Source organism: Aptenodytes patagonicus, chromosome 10 (assembly GCF_965638725.1).
Source record: "Aptenodytes patagonicus chromosome 10, bAptPat1.pri.cur, whole genome shotgun sequence".
Classification (NCBI taxonomy): domain Eukaryota; kingdom Metazoa; phylum Chordata; class Aves; order Sphenisciformes; family Spheniscidae; genus Aptenodytes; species Aptenodytes patagonicus.
In genome coordinates, this window is record NC_134958.1 from 19,034,138 (window position 1) to 19,050,673 (window position 16,536).

The 16,536-nt window shown below is 37.2% G+C and overlaps 1 protein-coding gene across 3 annotated transcripts in view; it reads right to left on the bottom strand.

The window, feature by feature from the left end:
- Nucleotides 1-1,769: 1,769 nt before the first annotated feature.
- Nucleotides 1,770-16,536, bottom strand: part of ICE2 (interactor of little elongation complex ELL subunit 2) — a 29,049-nt gene continuing 14,282 nt past the window's right edge. For all 3 annotated transcript variants that reach the window (XM_076348369.1, XM_076348371.1, XM_076348370.1), the window contains 6 exons: nt 15,440-15,618; nt 13,870-13,999; nt 8,174-8,258; nt 8,029-8,079; nt 6,713-6,971; nt 1,770-3,656 (listed from right to left, as the gene is read on the bottom strand). In XM_076348369.1, coding sequence (XP_076204484.1) covers nt 3,465-3,656; nt 6,713-6,971; nt 8,029-8,079; nt 8,174-8,258; nt 13,870-13,999; nt 15,440-15,618 — 896 coding nt within the window. In that variant the 3' untranslated portion in view covers nt 1,770-3,464. The remainder of the gene's footprint in view (nt 3,657-6,712; nt 6,972-8,028; nt 8,080-8,173; nt 8,259-13,869; nt 14,000-15,439; nt 15,619-16,536) is intronic.

The window sequence follows — 16,536 nt, forward strand, 5'->3', positions numbered from 1 at the left end:
CAGAACTAATGACAGTCAAACAAACACCACCACCCGCCCGTGATACATGAACAAAACCGGAGTCTTTCATAGAATCATAGAAGCATTGAGGTTGGAAAAGACCTCTAAGATCATCGAGTCCAACCGTCAACCCAACACCCCCATGCCCACTAAACCATGTCCCTAAGCGCCTCATCTACACATCTTTTAAATACCCCCAGGGATGGGGACTCCACCACTTCCCTGGGCAGCCTGTTCCAATGTTTAACCACTCTTTCAGTAAAGAAATTTTTCCTCACATCCAATCTAAACCTCCCCTGCCGCAACTTGAGGCTGTGTCCTCTCGTCCTATCGCTTGTTACTTGGGAGAAGAGACTGACACCCACCTCACTACAACCTCCTTTCAGGGAGTTGTAGAGAGCAATGAGGTCTCCCCTCAGCCTCCTTTTCTCCAGGCTAAACAAGCCCAGTTCCCTCAGCCGCTCCTCATCAGACTTGTTCTCCAGACCCCTCACCAGCCTCGTTGCCCTTCTCTGGACACGCTCCAGCACCTCAACGTCCTTCTTGTAGTGAGGGGCCCAAAACTGAACACAGTATTCGAGGTGCGGCCTCACCAGGGCCAAGTACAGGGGGACGATCACTTCCCTACTCCTGCTGGCCACACTATTTCTGATACAGGCCAGGATGCCATTGGCCTTCTTGGCCGCCTGGGCACGCTGCCGGCTCACGTTCAGCTGGCTGTCGACCAACACCCCCAGGTCCTTCTCTGCTGGGCAGCTTTCCAGCCGCTCTTCCCCAAGCCTGTAGCGCTGCATGGGGTTGTTGTGACCGAAGTGCAGGACCCGGCACTTGTCCTTGTTGAACCTCATACAGTTGGCCTGGGCCCATCGATCCAGCCTGTCCAGGTCCCTCTGCAGAGCCTTCCTACCCTCGAGCAGATCAACACTCCCGCCCAACTTGGTGTCATCTGCAAACTGACTGAGGGTGCACTCGATCCCCTCATCCGGATCATCGATAAAGATATTGAACAAGACCGGCCCCAAAACTGAGCCCTGGGGAACACCGCTCGTGACCGGCCGCCAACTGGATGTAACTCCATTCACCACAACTCTCTGGGCCCGGCTGTCCAGCCAGTTTTTTACCCAGCGCAGAGTCCACCTGTCTAAGCCAAACAACTTTCAAACAACTAACTTATCTTAGAGCGAATTACTTCAGTCCCACTTAATCCAAAAGAGAACAATCAAATAAAACATAACAGTGAATTAAAAAGCCATCTCATGTGTTGTATACAAACTCTAGATTCCCTGCCTATTCTAAACAGATAAGAAACTACAATTAGTATACTATCATTAGTAGTATAATAGTATACTACTATACTACACTAGTAAGAGAAAGACGCAAGTCTTTTAGGCATATAGATACATGGGCAAATAGACCATACAGTTCTAACGTATGAAACTGCACGGAGAAACTAAATTCCATAAAAATCTGGCAAAAGGTTTTATATATACAAACTGAAAACTGCTTTGAATCCCCACATAGAGTTAGTTATCTGGCAAAAATGACTCACAGCTAAAATATTCCTATTACGAGATGTCACTAAGTGCATTTAGGATTTCGTATCAGAACTACTTGTAATTCTTGTAATTCGTAAACAGCTCTACCCCAGTTCCGCCTGTCATTAGCATATCACTGCAGCTAAAAGAAGCAGTCATCAAAAAAAAGAATAAACCAAATAATACTGTAAATATATCTAAGTGGGGAAAAAATAATCAGAAAATGCTTTGTATTTCACAAAGAATGGTTTTTAATAATAATTCATTGTTTAAGCCTGCTTTAAAAAAACCCTGCCTTCAGGATTTTGTAACAGGTATACCCCAGTAAACAACATAAATACTTGATTTTTACTTTCACAACATTAAAATGTGTCATGTCAAGCCCTGGTGAGCAGAAGAATGCTTGATCAGATGTGTGTACTTGGTAACTTCCTTAGTCCAAATAAAAGACTTGGAAGAACATCTTTAAGGCCTTTGTTTTTTGTGTTAGCTTGTTTAAACATGCATACAAACAGCTCTCCAGAACATCATCCAAACAAAAATTGGCTCAGACATTTTGAAATAGTTGTTTGTATTGTTTAAAAGGCAAAAATGGGAAAGAATTTATTGGACTCATTCTTGAAGCTTTCAAGAATTCATGAGCTCTTCTAAAAACAATACTCTTAATAAAGGAAGATATAAGCAGAAATCCAGAAAACATGAAACAAAAGCAATGATAGAGAATGTAATTTTCGAGCCTCAATTTCAAGGATTGTTTCTGTTGAAATTCTGTTTGATGAAACACTGAAAGTATGTACCATAAAATAGCTGTAATGCAGAGAAATCTTCCCTCACAAGCAATCATGTTACTTACAAACACACCACAGAATACAATGTGTTTATATACTAACATTCAAAACAACTTTAATTTTTCCATGCAACTCATATTCACCAGGAAACCACACATCACCACATTGCTTGGACTTTTCATAGACAGCAAGTATTCTCTTTTCCTAACTTCCCTCTATCGGTTTGGCTCTAAATTTCAAGCAAACTGCTGATGTACAGCATAGACTGGTTGGGTTTTTGGAACGATGACTAAGGCCTTGATCCTATCACTTGTTCCTCAACGCAAACCTTAATATCTCAGGTAAGCACTACTGCATATCAATGTGCAATCCGATATGAGATTTAGGCTGTAGCCATTAAGTAATATAGTAAATAACTGCAATATCCATTTTTGAAGACACGCCAGAATCCAAACAATTTTTGGAAATTGTTTCGGGGAAGCATAAAAATATGTATTTTAACTGTTTAGCTGTACTCTTAAGTTTCCTAGTGCAAATTTATGGCACATACTATTCAAATAAACACAGTTTTTGTTCCCCAAACCTCATTTGTTAATGTATTTTTATTTCTCTAAAAAGAAAATGTATTTTTACAAGTAATTTAAAAACTGGTAGACGCTGTGTATTAAAGGGATTAAGTAATTAAATCCAAATCGTTCCCCTTATGCACATTACACAAAGTAAAATATAATTTTAAAATATGTCAGAATAAAAATCCGTAGTGATTCTGGAAGAACTAAGAAAGCTAAAAAGTTATTTTTCTTGTTGTTATGTGATATCAGATATTGCTGTCGACCACTGCTTCATTCTTCAAGTTGTAGTTTTTCTGCGAAAGTCATGAGACCAACAGAAGATACTGTTGTCCTCTACCCTCAGCTGCAGAGACTTGCCTTTTTTTCCTCTGCCTGAATTTGAGATTTTCACTTGAAATGTGTCCACTGAGGTAAGAAAGGGTTAAAGGTTTATAGAATGTTTCAGCTGTGGAGGCATTTCCCCTGCCAGCTTGTTCTGGCTCCTTTGAAGCTGCAAGAAAGCCTCAGATTTTTTTGTTTTGTCTTGTCCTTCTCCAGGCCATACTTATCACAGCATGGTTCAGCTATTCCTACTTCAGCTGCATTTTGTTGTACTTCATTTTCCACTTTTTCTTCATCATTCTTTGTTTGCAGTAATTCTTCCTCAGCTTCTTTGTAGCCACACCTTCATTTCTAACAGGCTTAGCTGGATTGCCTTTTGTTTCCATAGCTACTGGCTTTCCCTCATAGGGTGTGTCCGATTGTCCTTTTGCCCCAGTCATCTAGACACATATGGGGAGAGAACAAAAAAAAAAAAAAAAAAAAAAGAACTAGAATTATTAATCTTAAATCTGTATTAAGTACAAACATATAAAACTACCCTCAGAGAACTGCCTTCTACTTCTTGTCATTCCAGCCAGACTCAGAGGCCACATCTGGACTGGGCGACAGGCACAGCTAGTCTTCCTGTCACCAGTGGGATCTGACCAATCCTGCTTCTTTCTTGCCCACATGCCTGGATTTCCTTCTGGCAGAACCCAAAGTGCATAACGTAATTAGGAACTTATGCACAACTCTATTTTGCCCTCATATGAAGTCAGGATGTGGCTAAAACATATAACTGGGCCTAAAAAGCATCCCCCAGTCCGCTAAGCTAGGCATAGTTAGCATGTGGCTTTTACACACATGAGTAAATCTATGCTGAAGATAAATAACGCTTGAAACTTTTCTTACTTTTTAAAAGTGTCATACTACCTGTTCAAAACATTAGGGGTGAGAGTGGGATCTGTGGGAAATTTCCAAAGCATGATATGCATCACTTATTCACCAGCATAAATTACAAAGCAGACTGGATTCCTAAAAAATTTCCACAAAATTTCTATCAAAAGTTGCTTTAGATACAGACAATTAGTTATTCTTCTCGTAATAAATTCTGTTCTGTTTTAAAAACAACAGCAACAAAAACCAGATGTTAGTGACTTTTAGACTATATTAATTTTTACTTATCCTAATGATGTCTGGAAGGAAGATCACATTTAAACATTTTATTTCTTTAGATTTAACTGCACTCTGAAGAAATGCAGAATATAAATGCTGTGTGAGGTTGTTCATTTTCAGTGAAAACGAGTAAGCCATCCACACACGATTTTATATTTATGTCTGAGACACAGAAATTGTGTTTTCCTAAGTTAAGTTACTCCCATGCCTCTAGACAAAGTATATATGTCTCTACACAAAACAACATATTACTCTTATTTTAGAAACGGTATTGCATATATATTGTTATGAATGTTTCACTGTATAGGGAACAGCACACCCATGAGAATTTAAGTTTCTGTATGTCAGGGAAGCCACCTGAATTGCAATGAAAGTTTCCTCAAAGGTGAAGGAGTTCAGAGCAACCAGAGACAATGGCAAAATCAATGGCAATTTGTCTGACTGAGCTAACATAGGGGGCCAAAAGGAAACCTTATTTTTGCTGCAGAGAATCATTGTTATCCCTACATGAGCTTCATTTAAAATTACAAACAACCAAGAACAGATGTAAGATGCTCCACCCTAGCTGCTGAAATCAGGAATCAATAAATTAAGACATGAAAGATTTCAAAGAGTGGCATGAGGGGACTGAGGAAAGTACTTAAACTTTCAGTAAAGAGTAACGTCATTTGGTGTCCTGGTTTCGGCTGGGATAATTTCCTTCCTAGTAGCTGGTACAGTGCTGTGTTTTGGATTTAGTATGAGAATAATGCTGATAACACACCGATGTTTTAGTTGTTGCTAAGTGGTGCTTACACCAGTCAAGGACTTTTCAGCTTCCCATGCTCTACTGACTGAGAAGGCTGGAGGTGCACAAGAAGCTGGGAGGGGGCACAGCCAGGACAGCTGACCCCAACTGGCCACAGGGACATTCCATCCCACGGGACATCGTGCTCAGTGCATAAACTGGGGAAAGCTGGCCGGGGGGGGCCGCTGCTCGGGGACTGGCTGGGCATTGGTCGGCGGGTGGTGAGCAACTGCACTGTGCATCACTTGCTTTGTATATTCTTCTTCTTATTATTATTATTAGGATTTTATTCTATTTCAATTATTAAACTGTCTTTATCTCAACCCATGAGTTTTTCTCATTTCCACTCCTCCAGTTCTCTCCCCCATCCCACCGGGGGGGTGGGGCGTGAGCAAGCAGCTGTGTGATGCTCAGTTGCCAACTGAGGTTAAACCACGACATTTGGCGTTCTGTCTAGCCATACGATTATCCCACACCTAGAAATGTAAAAGCTCTGACAATATTTTTTTTGTGTGGCTGATTTGCTTACAACCTCTCTTGTCTGCATGACATTTCAGGTATCGAATATTACAGTTGAATGCTCATTACCGTCCCCACAGAGGAAGCACTAATCTGGATCCCTCTACTCTGGATCCCTCTACTCTACCTGACTACTTATTTTCACTAAGCTGGTTAGAATTCAATATCTTAGGCCTCCAAGACATGCCAGTTTCTGCTGAAATAGCCCAACAAGTTCAAAATTTTGAGATCGGGGGGAAAGACAGAGGGACAAATGGAGATGGAAGTGGGATTGAAAAAAAAGGAAACCAGGTTAAAATGTCCTTCCTGAAATTGTTTGAAGAAAAAGTATATCAACAAAAAGCACCATCACAGAGGCAAAATTAGAAAATCCTTATAAATGCAAATATTGTATCTGTTTCAGCTGTACTGCAAGCCTATAAATTTGAAAGATTTTAATTAAGCCAAATGCTACATTCTTTTTGCCATCCAAAAGTATTATTAGCTCATATTAAAGATGCAAAACTTCATTTTGAAAGAATTTTGCCATCAAATGGGGGGGGGGGGGGGGGAGTGTATTTAAAAAAAACCCCACCATTTAATGTATCACAGAGAACTACAATAAAAGCTCAATGGAATAGACCATGACAGTAGAATTCACCTTACCTGATTTTACCTGTCCACAGTTGTGCTTTAGATCTGCAGTCATCAGAGAGAAAATGACAGCTCTACAGCATGAGTCCTACAATCTACTTAAGAGGCCCACCCTGGTGTGGAGATGCATCTTGCAAAATATTCCATTTCCCTCTGTTAACAGCACAACGAGCTTAAACGTTGTTTTTCCATACTGTAATGTTTAAAGCTAGGTGAGATAAATCTCACCTGAAATATTTTTCAGGAAAAAGGCATTCCTATTCTTGGTAGCGGATCCAGAACTCTAAAGGGTCTCTCTGACCCCCAAAGATGACAGATAAATATATCAGCTATATATCCAAAGGACTGAAATAGATTATTTCGAAACTGCTAATCTGCTTTTCCATCAAGTGTGATACTGACCTTCTGTTTCCACGTGGCTTCCTGGGGTGCAGGTGGAAAGGTGCATGGAACTCTTCCATGATTCATGTGATAGGGCAAAGGGAGGCTGGGATCTAGTGGCACCCAGGGGACCGAAAGGGTGGCAGGTACAGTAGGCAGATCACAATGAGCTTTATGTAAGTTATATGATGCTCTTGTCGTCTTGTCAAGAGAACTCTTGTAGATTCCAACGGATGAATCTCCTGCAGCATGAGTCAATAAATAAGAGCCCTCCTGCAAACTAAAAAGATAAAGTTCAAAACGAAAAATATTATTTAAATGTTTTTCTTTTGTTTCATTTGATCAGGATAGCTAAGTTCTTAATGCAAAAGCAAAACATCTTTAGATATTTACTTATCAGTCCCTGTTTAATAAAAAGACTATAGACAAATCCCACAAATTAAACTGTATTGATAAATACATACTAATTCATGTGTTTATAATGTATTCATAATGAACTAATTTATCATCAATGTAAAGATTGTCGTCATATTCAACAAAACATACACTGAAAAACATCCATATTTAGCAGACTATAATTCTTTAACCAGCGCCTTACAAAGTATAATGCATATATGGACACAGACACAAGAACAGACATGCTTTAAATACATGCCGGATTAAACAGGTTTTCAGGAAGATAAATGTCAACCAACTGCCCATATCAAAAATCTTAGTTGCAAATCACAAAGCTACAGAAATTATCAAGTGCGGGAAAGCTCTTCTGTAATTCGAATTAAGAGGCTTCACACACAGTGCAAGAAACCTGCTCCACAAAAAAAAAAAATTAAAAGACACTTGCAGACCGAAAGCCTTGAAGTAGCTAAATAAAGAAAAGGAAGGAGCAAGAGAAAGGTTGCAATGTTGTACAAAGACATATGCTGTTTTAAGTCAAGCTAAGCAGAAGGGAACACAAACAGTATTATTTCTACAGATTAAGCAAAAAGACTAACAAAAAACAGAAGTCCAAATTTTAAATGTCAGCCTACATACATAATATTACAACTGTCTCTTGTGAACTGTTAAATCAGCTCAGAAGTGTCCAATCTCCTCTCTCAAGTAAGTGGTTTATAAAAATCAAGTTCTTATTCTTTTGCATCACTTATACAGAACCTGTAATCCTAAACACATTTTTACACAGTACTGCATTATGCTATGCTACACCTAAAAGAATCTGTAAAATATTTCCTGTATCTGAAGAAATAAAAATCAAAGCATAGACAAGCATTCTACAGAAGAAATAGGATGACCTGGGTAACATTGCAAATAAATACAATGAACAAGAATGGAGCACTTACTCAGACACTTTCTTCAAAATGTGATGAAGTATATTTAATGAATTTGCAGGCCTGTGAAGAAGAAAAAAAATTTACAAAAGTAGTAACTTGCAACGCTTGTTAGGGTTTCCAATTCATTGCTAAAAAGCCTACTAAAAATACTCACTTAATCAATCCAAGTTTTTCTCTTAAAATTTCTGGAGAAATCTTTTCTAGCATAATAAGCTTTGATGTAAAAGCATCAATACGTCCTGAAAAATATTAAACCAATTAATACACTAAAAATAAAAGAGAACAAATGCAAAAGCATAATTTGCAGACCTAATGCATTTTAAAAGGAATAAAAAATTTTGTTCTTTCACAGCATAGAACAGTGAGAAGTATTTATCAATGTTGTACAATAACAGAAAGTAAAACATATACCTGCTTTAAGTACAGACATCTGTATTTGGGCTGTCTTTCTAAATCAGGGAGATGCCCATAATTCCAGCAAATCTTACATCTTGGGTGATGTCTGGGATATCCAACCTCATTTTGCCATGGCCTTAATCTCATCAGTTAGTTTGTATCTTCTCAAGTTCTTTTGATCCTTATCACTATGCTTCCTCACTGGACAGATCATGAAAGTTTATCTTTTACAAGAAATTTAATATACTTGTTTTTCTATGCTGATACATTATACGAACAATTGTGTTATTTGATTTTCTGGGGATTCTGTACCTTCGTCTCTTGATTTTTTTTTTTTTTCCTCTCCTGAAAAATTACAATTTACAGTTCAGGCCTTGTTCATGGCAAATTGTTAAAAGACTATTTGTCCTTGACATAGCTAGGAGCAACAATTCAAAGCTCTCCTCATCACCTTTTTAAAGTAAAGGCTGACAAGAACAGTTTAGCCACGTTTTCACTTGATAAGCAATAAAGATCATTAGCATAGCTTGTACACTGATGTGGTGACCGTGCCTTACCTTCAGGTTCTCTCTCATGTTGAGGTTTTCATAGATATCTGTTCTATTCCAGCTCCCACAAGGAGGATGAGGAGAAGGCAGCATAATAAAATACGACCTACTCAGTGGAATTTACTGCCTTACTACAAATCTGCTCTCACAGGAAGCGTAAATGCTTCAGTTGTACAGTTAAAACTGCTAAACCAAAGCGTTTCACATTCCAAGCTAAACATTACTAGCAATTTGTTATGTGATATGCAAGACCACCAACTAAGAATGCTCATTTTTAACAAATTTTTAAAAAATGCACCAGGACAACTAATTTCTTTTAAACACTGTACATTCGTTACTTTTCTTGATATCAGTATTTTGTGCAAGACTAAGCAGCTAGATTTAATATTCTGCATTGCTGACTAGAGGAAAAGAAACTCGAAGTCGTTATAAACACAGATTTTTTTTTTTTTTCTCCATTCCTTATCAGCCTCTCCTCAAATCAGAAACTTCTCCATTTCTAAACTCATCGACAGCATAGCTGAGAAAAAAATATCTATGAACTACTCATATCTAATTTATATTACTGTATCTTATATTTGAGAAGTGACTGATTGAAAACACTTGACATTCAGTAAGTTAGCCATACAGTAAGTACTTCTTTCCAACCCATTTTTCAAATAATCTTTATTTAAAGGCCAATATTATCCTATTCAAGTGAAGGTAAACTATTCTTTTTGTAGTAAGTTTTGTTTAGGCACTTAATGCAAATAAGTGAATAATGGTCGGGGTAAAATGTTCCTATTAATCAGCACAGCTTATCACAACTTTATTTACTGCTTTGATCAAGTACAAGTATCTTATTTTAGAAACACGTCACAGAGATTACTCCCTTTGCAGATGCAGGATTTCCTATCTGAGTAGCAAGAGGACTTAAATCAACAACGAAGCAAGGTGCTCTACTAGCAAGAGGAGGACAGCACTCAAGTTTGTTTGATGATATCCCTGCTTTTGTGCAAACAATCACTACCTTCTTTGACAACATACAAAATAAAAAATTCAACTTAATATCACACCTTGCAATTTCTTCAGGAGGCCATAGTTACACTTCTGTTTTCTTTCTCACCTCCTGAGGTGGCAGCACTGCTGAGTCACTGCGCTGAGCTATGAGATTCCTCCCTCAGCCACACAGAGCGATACAACACTTAAAAGCAATGCTGGACAATCACGGCGCACAGACCAAGGTCCAAAGAACTTTCCATCCATACTTATTTGGCAATACAAAAGATTGTTGAGACAGTGAATTAAGTTTTTTCAAGACCCAGGAAGTCCTAAGCAATTTAATACTGAGGTCTGCTCATGCTCAAAACTTCAACTTCAGAGGCCTCACTTAAGATCTATACAGTCTCAGGACTATCTGAACAAGAATGCAAGTTGTAGGTACTGTGTTAGTAATCACAGTTTTCAAACAGTAGTTCCATACTTCCACACTCATACTGTGGGGTAAGTTTAAAAAGAGCAATAAGTCTATGGCTCTACTATGGTTGATTTAAAAATTCCTTTGTTGTAAGACATGATATTTCACTTAAAATAATTCAAATTATAGCACGATCTGAGAAGTCAAGTCTGTCTTTCTGCTTACACCAAATACATGATAGGAGTAGTCTTCTTACTTTCAGGTATCAGATTAATGAAAAAGAACGAGACATTCACCCCATTTTAAGTTGTCTATAATACAGGGATATTGTCACTCTTAGAGAATTGTCCCTGAAGTTTCAGGACAAAGCTTTCTGTCGCAAAGAGCCATCTAACTAAATCAGGACATTTGCAACATTGTATTTTTCACAGCTCCCCAAAAATACAAAATGAAAGGCAGAATTTCACAGCTACGTTCCAATATTTCTCAATGAGAGCAAAAAGAATCCCTAAGTAGAATACGATAACAGTTTCCTATTAAAAGCTGCAGTAGATGCTCTTTCATAAAATGGATCATTTACTTCCACGTATGTCTTTATACCTACCTCTATTAGAAAGTACATGGCGGTACCAAAAATCTGCAGTACCCAATTTGCCTACCTGAAATCACATATTCTGTCAGTATCAAAAGTTGGTGACATGCTAACAGTCCAACTCCGTATTTGTAGCAGACTACTACTATATATATATATATATTTTTTTTTTTTTTTTTTTTAAAGTGGTGGGAGGGCGCCTGCCCCACACACTGGGAGTACTAATTTACTGTGCAGGACAGTGACAACCCATACAGTAATCCTGTGCTTCCTAGGAGCACGCAAAAAGAGAACCCCTGTGGACCCCAGGGTTTGCTGCTGGAAGAAGCACATCCAAGAGCTGACAAAACAAACACCACTGGAATAACCAGTGTTTCTCAATGCCAACGACTTTTTCTCCCAAGCATGCGAACAGAGACAGCATGTTGGAGGCCAGGCCGCTGAAGCCTGCCAGCCTAGGGCTCCGTGCCTGTCTCACGGCGAGCAGGTTATCTACGAAGGAGACACTGAGGAACCTCTGTATCAGAAGGGGAGGGCTGTTTATGCCAGAACAACTCCTGCAGCATGCAGCCTGCTTTCTCCTACACTCCTGAGAGCCTCTATAAAAAGGGGTGTTGGCTGGATGAGCTGTCTGCAAACTTCTGCACACAAGCCATGCTGTAACTGATGGGAGATTAGATAGACTTGCATTCTTTCAGTTTGTGTACTTTGTAAGCAGATTAGCCCTCTCTCTACAGTTTCACTATTTCCTCACACTGCTTGTGACTCTGGAAACGTTAATAAAGATGTTGATAAAATTTCCTACAGAGGGTTAAATTTCAGTGCAATTCAATATACTGTTCTGCTTGTTTAAAAAAAAAAAAAAAAGAAGAGAAGAAATGCTTCAGGACTGTACGTTAAGATATAATTAGAAATGGAGAACTGTGTACATAATTATCTTTGTGAGGGTATTTTTTTAGAGAAGGGAAAAAATACAGCAAATATTGCTTTTAAAATTTAAAATTAGAAATATAATTTCCATTAACTATGGACAGCAGACAAAGATAGCTGTAATCAGCGAAACTATCACCTCAAATATACTAAATTTCACATAAACCTTATAATTCTATGATAGGATGCAAAGTTTGTATGTAAAAATTAGGAAAGAGAGAACTCAGCATTTCTAAGACAGTATTCTGACGTGAGCCACCAACAGCAAAAGTGTAATTCAGTGCACAAGTGGAAAGGTTAGGCAACCACAGGCCACAACTGCTGCCATAACAACCATAAAAAACAGAGAATCTTTTCTACAACAGGAAAGCGAGGCAGTTCCCACTGCAGAACATTCATTCACTGTACAAACGGGATCGCCTTCACTCCGTAGCAAGTGCCAAACATATTCTAAAATGCATGTTGACTAACCACTTTTAAAACATTATTAATTATGGGATAATTGGTATCAGAGAGCTCTCCATATGCTAAAAGGGTTGTTAAAATAATTTTTTTATATGCATCGTTTTCATTTCTCTACAGAACATATATATCCTAATAGACATAAACTTTCCTAACATTTAAAATGTCATTGTACAAACATGAATACAGCATTTTCTACAGGACATTTGTTAGTGAAACTTTCCTTAGAACACTGCATTCCTAGTGTGCTTGGTTTATGTGACTTTGGATAAATGGCCTTTACAAGTAAGATAGCTTTCTGCTAACATTTCCATGCTTTTTATCCCTGCTTTATTGTGTTTTTATTTTCCATGCTCTGAATTACAGCTGTCATCTCTTCTACACGAGATTTGTAGTTTCCTGCTTCATTCTCACTGAATGTATGTTATTTCTCATTCATAGATTCTATTACATTATCTCCTGTTTCAATCTGCTACATGATACAGGACACGGAGTATCAAGACCATCCCTTTGACAGGGATGTTTCAAGTCGTATCACATATCAGGAAATTAAATTTCATGGATCAGTTAGAGATGGACAATTGAAAACCTGGAAAATGTGTTTGTTTAAGTAAGATCATCCAGTGTTCAGACTCCTGAGGAATATCATAGCTATGGAAAGAAGTTTTCAACAAACTTATGCTAAGTATTTTCCTTCTTCCTGTTAAGAATTTCATTTCTGCAAAGCCAGAAAATTATTTCCAGTACCTTAGATATGAGACACATGTACATTGTTTTCAAAGCATGTAATTTCTCTTATTTCTGAATGACAGAACTTGGTTTAGCCCTGTCTTGCTTGTTTTTCCTCATTCTCTTGTATCTTATCTGTCTACATGTCATCAGTGTAGAAATACGAACATTATTGCTTGTTTTCAAGGAAAAATAAGTAACGTTTGACCTTTTCTTATACTGCAAGCTCAAAGGCCAAGGAATCAGAATCCTCTGAGCCACATATCTGACCCTCTGTTCGTCTTCTATTTTGGTATGTAATAACAAATTTATTTAAAATTATTTCACAAAATGATAAGATATATTTACAGCTCATATTTAATCAAGAAATATTTTTACCACTCCTGCAATAATTCATGTTCTATATGACTCACAAAAAACCCCCAAAGAAAAACCAACCAACAAACAAAAAACCCCAAAACCAAAGATACTTTAAGTCATGAAGATTACTAACTTCAGAGAACTAAATTCATGCTTACAGACACGTTTGTCTTTGAAAGGCAAATAAATGCAGTTCTTGAAAACAGAGATTACTGGATGCTATTCACCTAAAACCAAAGTTGAAATATCCTCTTTCATCACCCAACAGAAATTTTAGACAAAGTGCTTATTTAAGATAAAAGTGAAAACCAAAGTTAGAAAGTTAAAATAAATAAGGACATATGGAATATACATTTGATAAGTATTTTTCTCTTCTGTTATTCTATGAATATTCAGACATACCTGTTTCTTAAGCAAAAATCAACACATGAACTTACCAATATAAAACAAGCATTCAGAATGCAACATACTCTCTGTCCACAACTGACATACTTCACTTTCTGTAAGAGCTTCAACACCGTAATAGGCTTGGTATTCTAGTTTTGGCAACAGGAATATTGGAGTAAGCTATAAAAGTGGAGGTACAAGAAAAATCAGCACTTGCTGTCCAAAAAATGTCCACAACTGAACTATATTTTGTAGCTGATAATCATCATAGTCTTCCACTACAGCTGAAGCAACAAAGACATTTCACAGATTTTCTGTGATGGCTCACATTCTATGAAACCCACAGTACAAACTTCGGACTACAGAGACTCTACATAGAGGAAGGTGAAATGGACAAAAAAAAAAGCCTAGGCAAGTTTTTACAAATAATAAAGCTTTGCCACTAAGTAATTTTTCCATGCAACTAAATTAATTTGAAGTTCACACTTCTGTGCTCTACTGCCCTCTGCAGGAATTTAAGAAAAAATACATTATTATATTTCTGATTTGCTTATTATCAGTGGAATCCTGCCATTTATTCCCCTTGTCAGAATCTCGCTTGAAATTAGAACCTAACGTTTGGACTCTCATTTGAAATCAGAGGCTAACCTTTGCATGTTAACACTAACAGAGAAAATATAAGCCTCTTCTCACTGACAAATCACAGTGGAATTTCAGCAGGAATTTTCAAAAATAAACAACAGTGCTCAGTTTCTGATGAACAAACTAAGCAGCTATTCACAGGCATTTATAAACAGTGGATCAATAGCAAAGAGATGGTATTTCTCCAAAATAAGAATCTGAGCAGAGAACCTTAGCAAGTAATTAGAATTACAAAGATCTATTTCCATTTCAACAAAGCACAAACACCTCACAAAATGCCTGCCTACCATAACTCTAGTATTCTGGGGAGGGAGATACCACATCAAATTTATTGAATGATTCAGAGGACTCTTGAAAAAATAAATGGCTGAGGATTCCAGAATAAGCCTTTCTTCTCCTGATGTTTCATGGAATATTCAGATAACATCTGCATTTAAAGGATTTTATTCCTCAAGACAATTTGCTAAGATGTATATCATAGTCTTTTCAAGCAGAATGAATAGGATCTCTTTTTATCTTTAAATGTGTCCTCTGTTGTTCATTCTATCTCCTATTTCTCTGCTTAACTAGGCATAATAGCAAGGCTGAATCCTGCTTGAAGGTATTTATGATCATGAACATTCTCAAAGCCTTGGCCCAAAACCCTAATTACTGCATTAACTTTTAAGAATAGTTCAACCTGACATTAGTTTATATAATTACCTATGCATATTACTGTAATGCATTTGTAGTAAGAAATGCAGAATCACACTTGCTTATCTTCTAATCAAGTAGGTTTAAAGAGACCACAAGTCATTCTTCCCTCTCTTCCTACAACAAATATTTACTTAAAAGACACACACTGTAGAGTTACAATTAAATGTACTAGTTGTCTGAGTGAAAACACAGATGCTATGAAGGACTGGGAATCCCAGAGATGCCAGTTGAGCACAACCGTTTAAAAAAAACGAACAAAAAAGCTAAAAGCAGAATCTGTACCTTTTGCGCTTTTTTCTTTTTATGGTATCGTGGCACTGACTTCACTTTTTGCACACTGCAACGCACAAGTAACAACAGATCGTTCAAACTGAATAGCTTGTACACAAGGTTGCCATCCTGAGGTGCTTTATACTCTGAAGGGTCTTCTTCAAGCATCTGAAGTTCATTTGGCAGCTTTCCTATAGAAAATACATAAAACAGGAAATGACAAGCTTGCACATTCTTTAACATGAAGCTAATTAGTTTTTTCCTCTTGCAGTAGACTTTTTTTTTTTTTAATATTTTTTAATTTTTTTTAATAGGATCTGTTTTGTTTCCTAAGATTTTGGAGTGAAAACCATCTCATTAGGCACAAGAAGTCACTTATGTATTAAAAAAAAATGAAATTTGGAAAATGTCTGCTATAAATTTTAAAGAGTGTATTTTTAAATATTCCACATATTTTATCCTAATCATTATATTTCTTATACAAACAGAGCTGTGAGACTCCATTCTTGTACAAATGGAGTTCAAAGGCTGGTTTTTAAGCCACAGTCACTCAAGCACAAAGGAGACAAAAATTTTATTTACAATGAATGCCTCCTGAGAGCTGCCATCCATTTGTCAGTTACTGAAATAACTCAAGCCTCAGGTTTGGACGGTAGCATAAGCTTCTGTTCCAAACTGAGTTTGCTTCAATTCAACTTCAACTTCAATTTCAATACTAGCATATCAAAAGAAACACTTCTTAGATCTCCAAGTGCAGCTTTGAGGTAGGTTAACAAACATCCCTGCATCCCTTAGAGGTATTTTAACAGAACATTTAAAATAAACAAGAATAAACTCCAACTTGTTTAAGATTATTTATTGAAAATTTTTTCAGCTCTGTTTTGTTGTCCTGCAGATATATGGAAATATGTGTCAAAACTACAACTACAAATAGGTATTTGCTGTAGTGCTACGAATAAATACATTTAACATTAAATTTAGAGTTTAGTGCATCTTTGAATAAATGTATACTGTGTGAGATATTATCATCCAAATGACCAGAAATAATTTTCTGGTTGTAAAATATTTAACTCAGTTCTGGCTTTCTGCAAAGAAGACATGCATAAAGG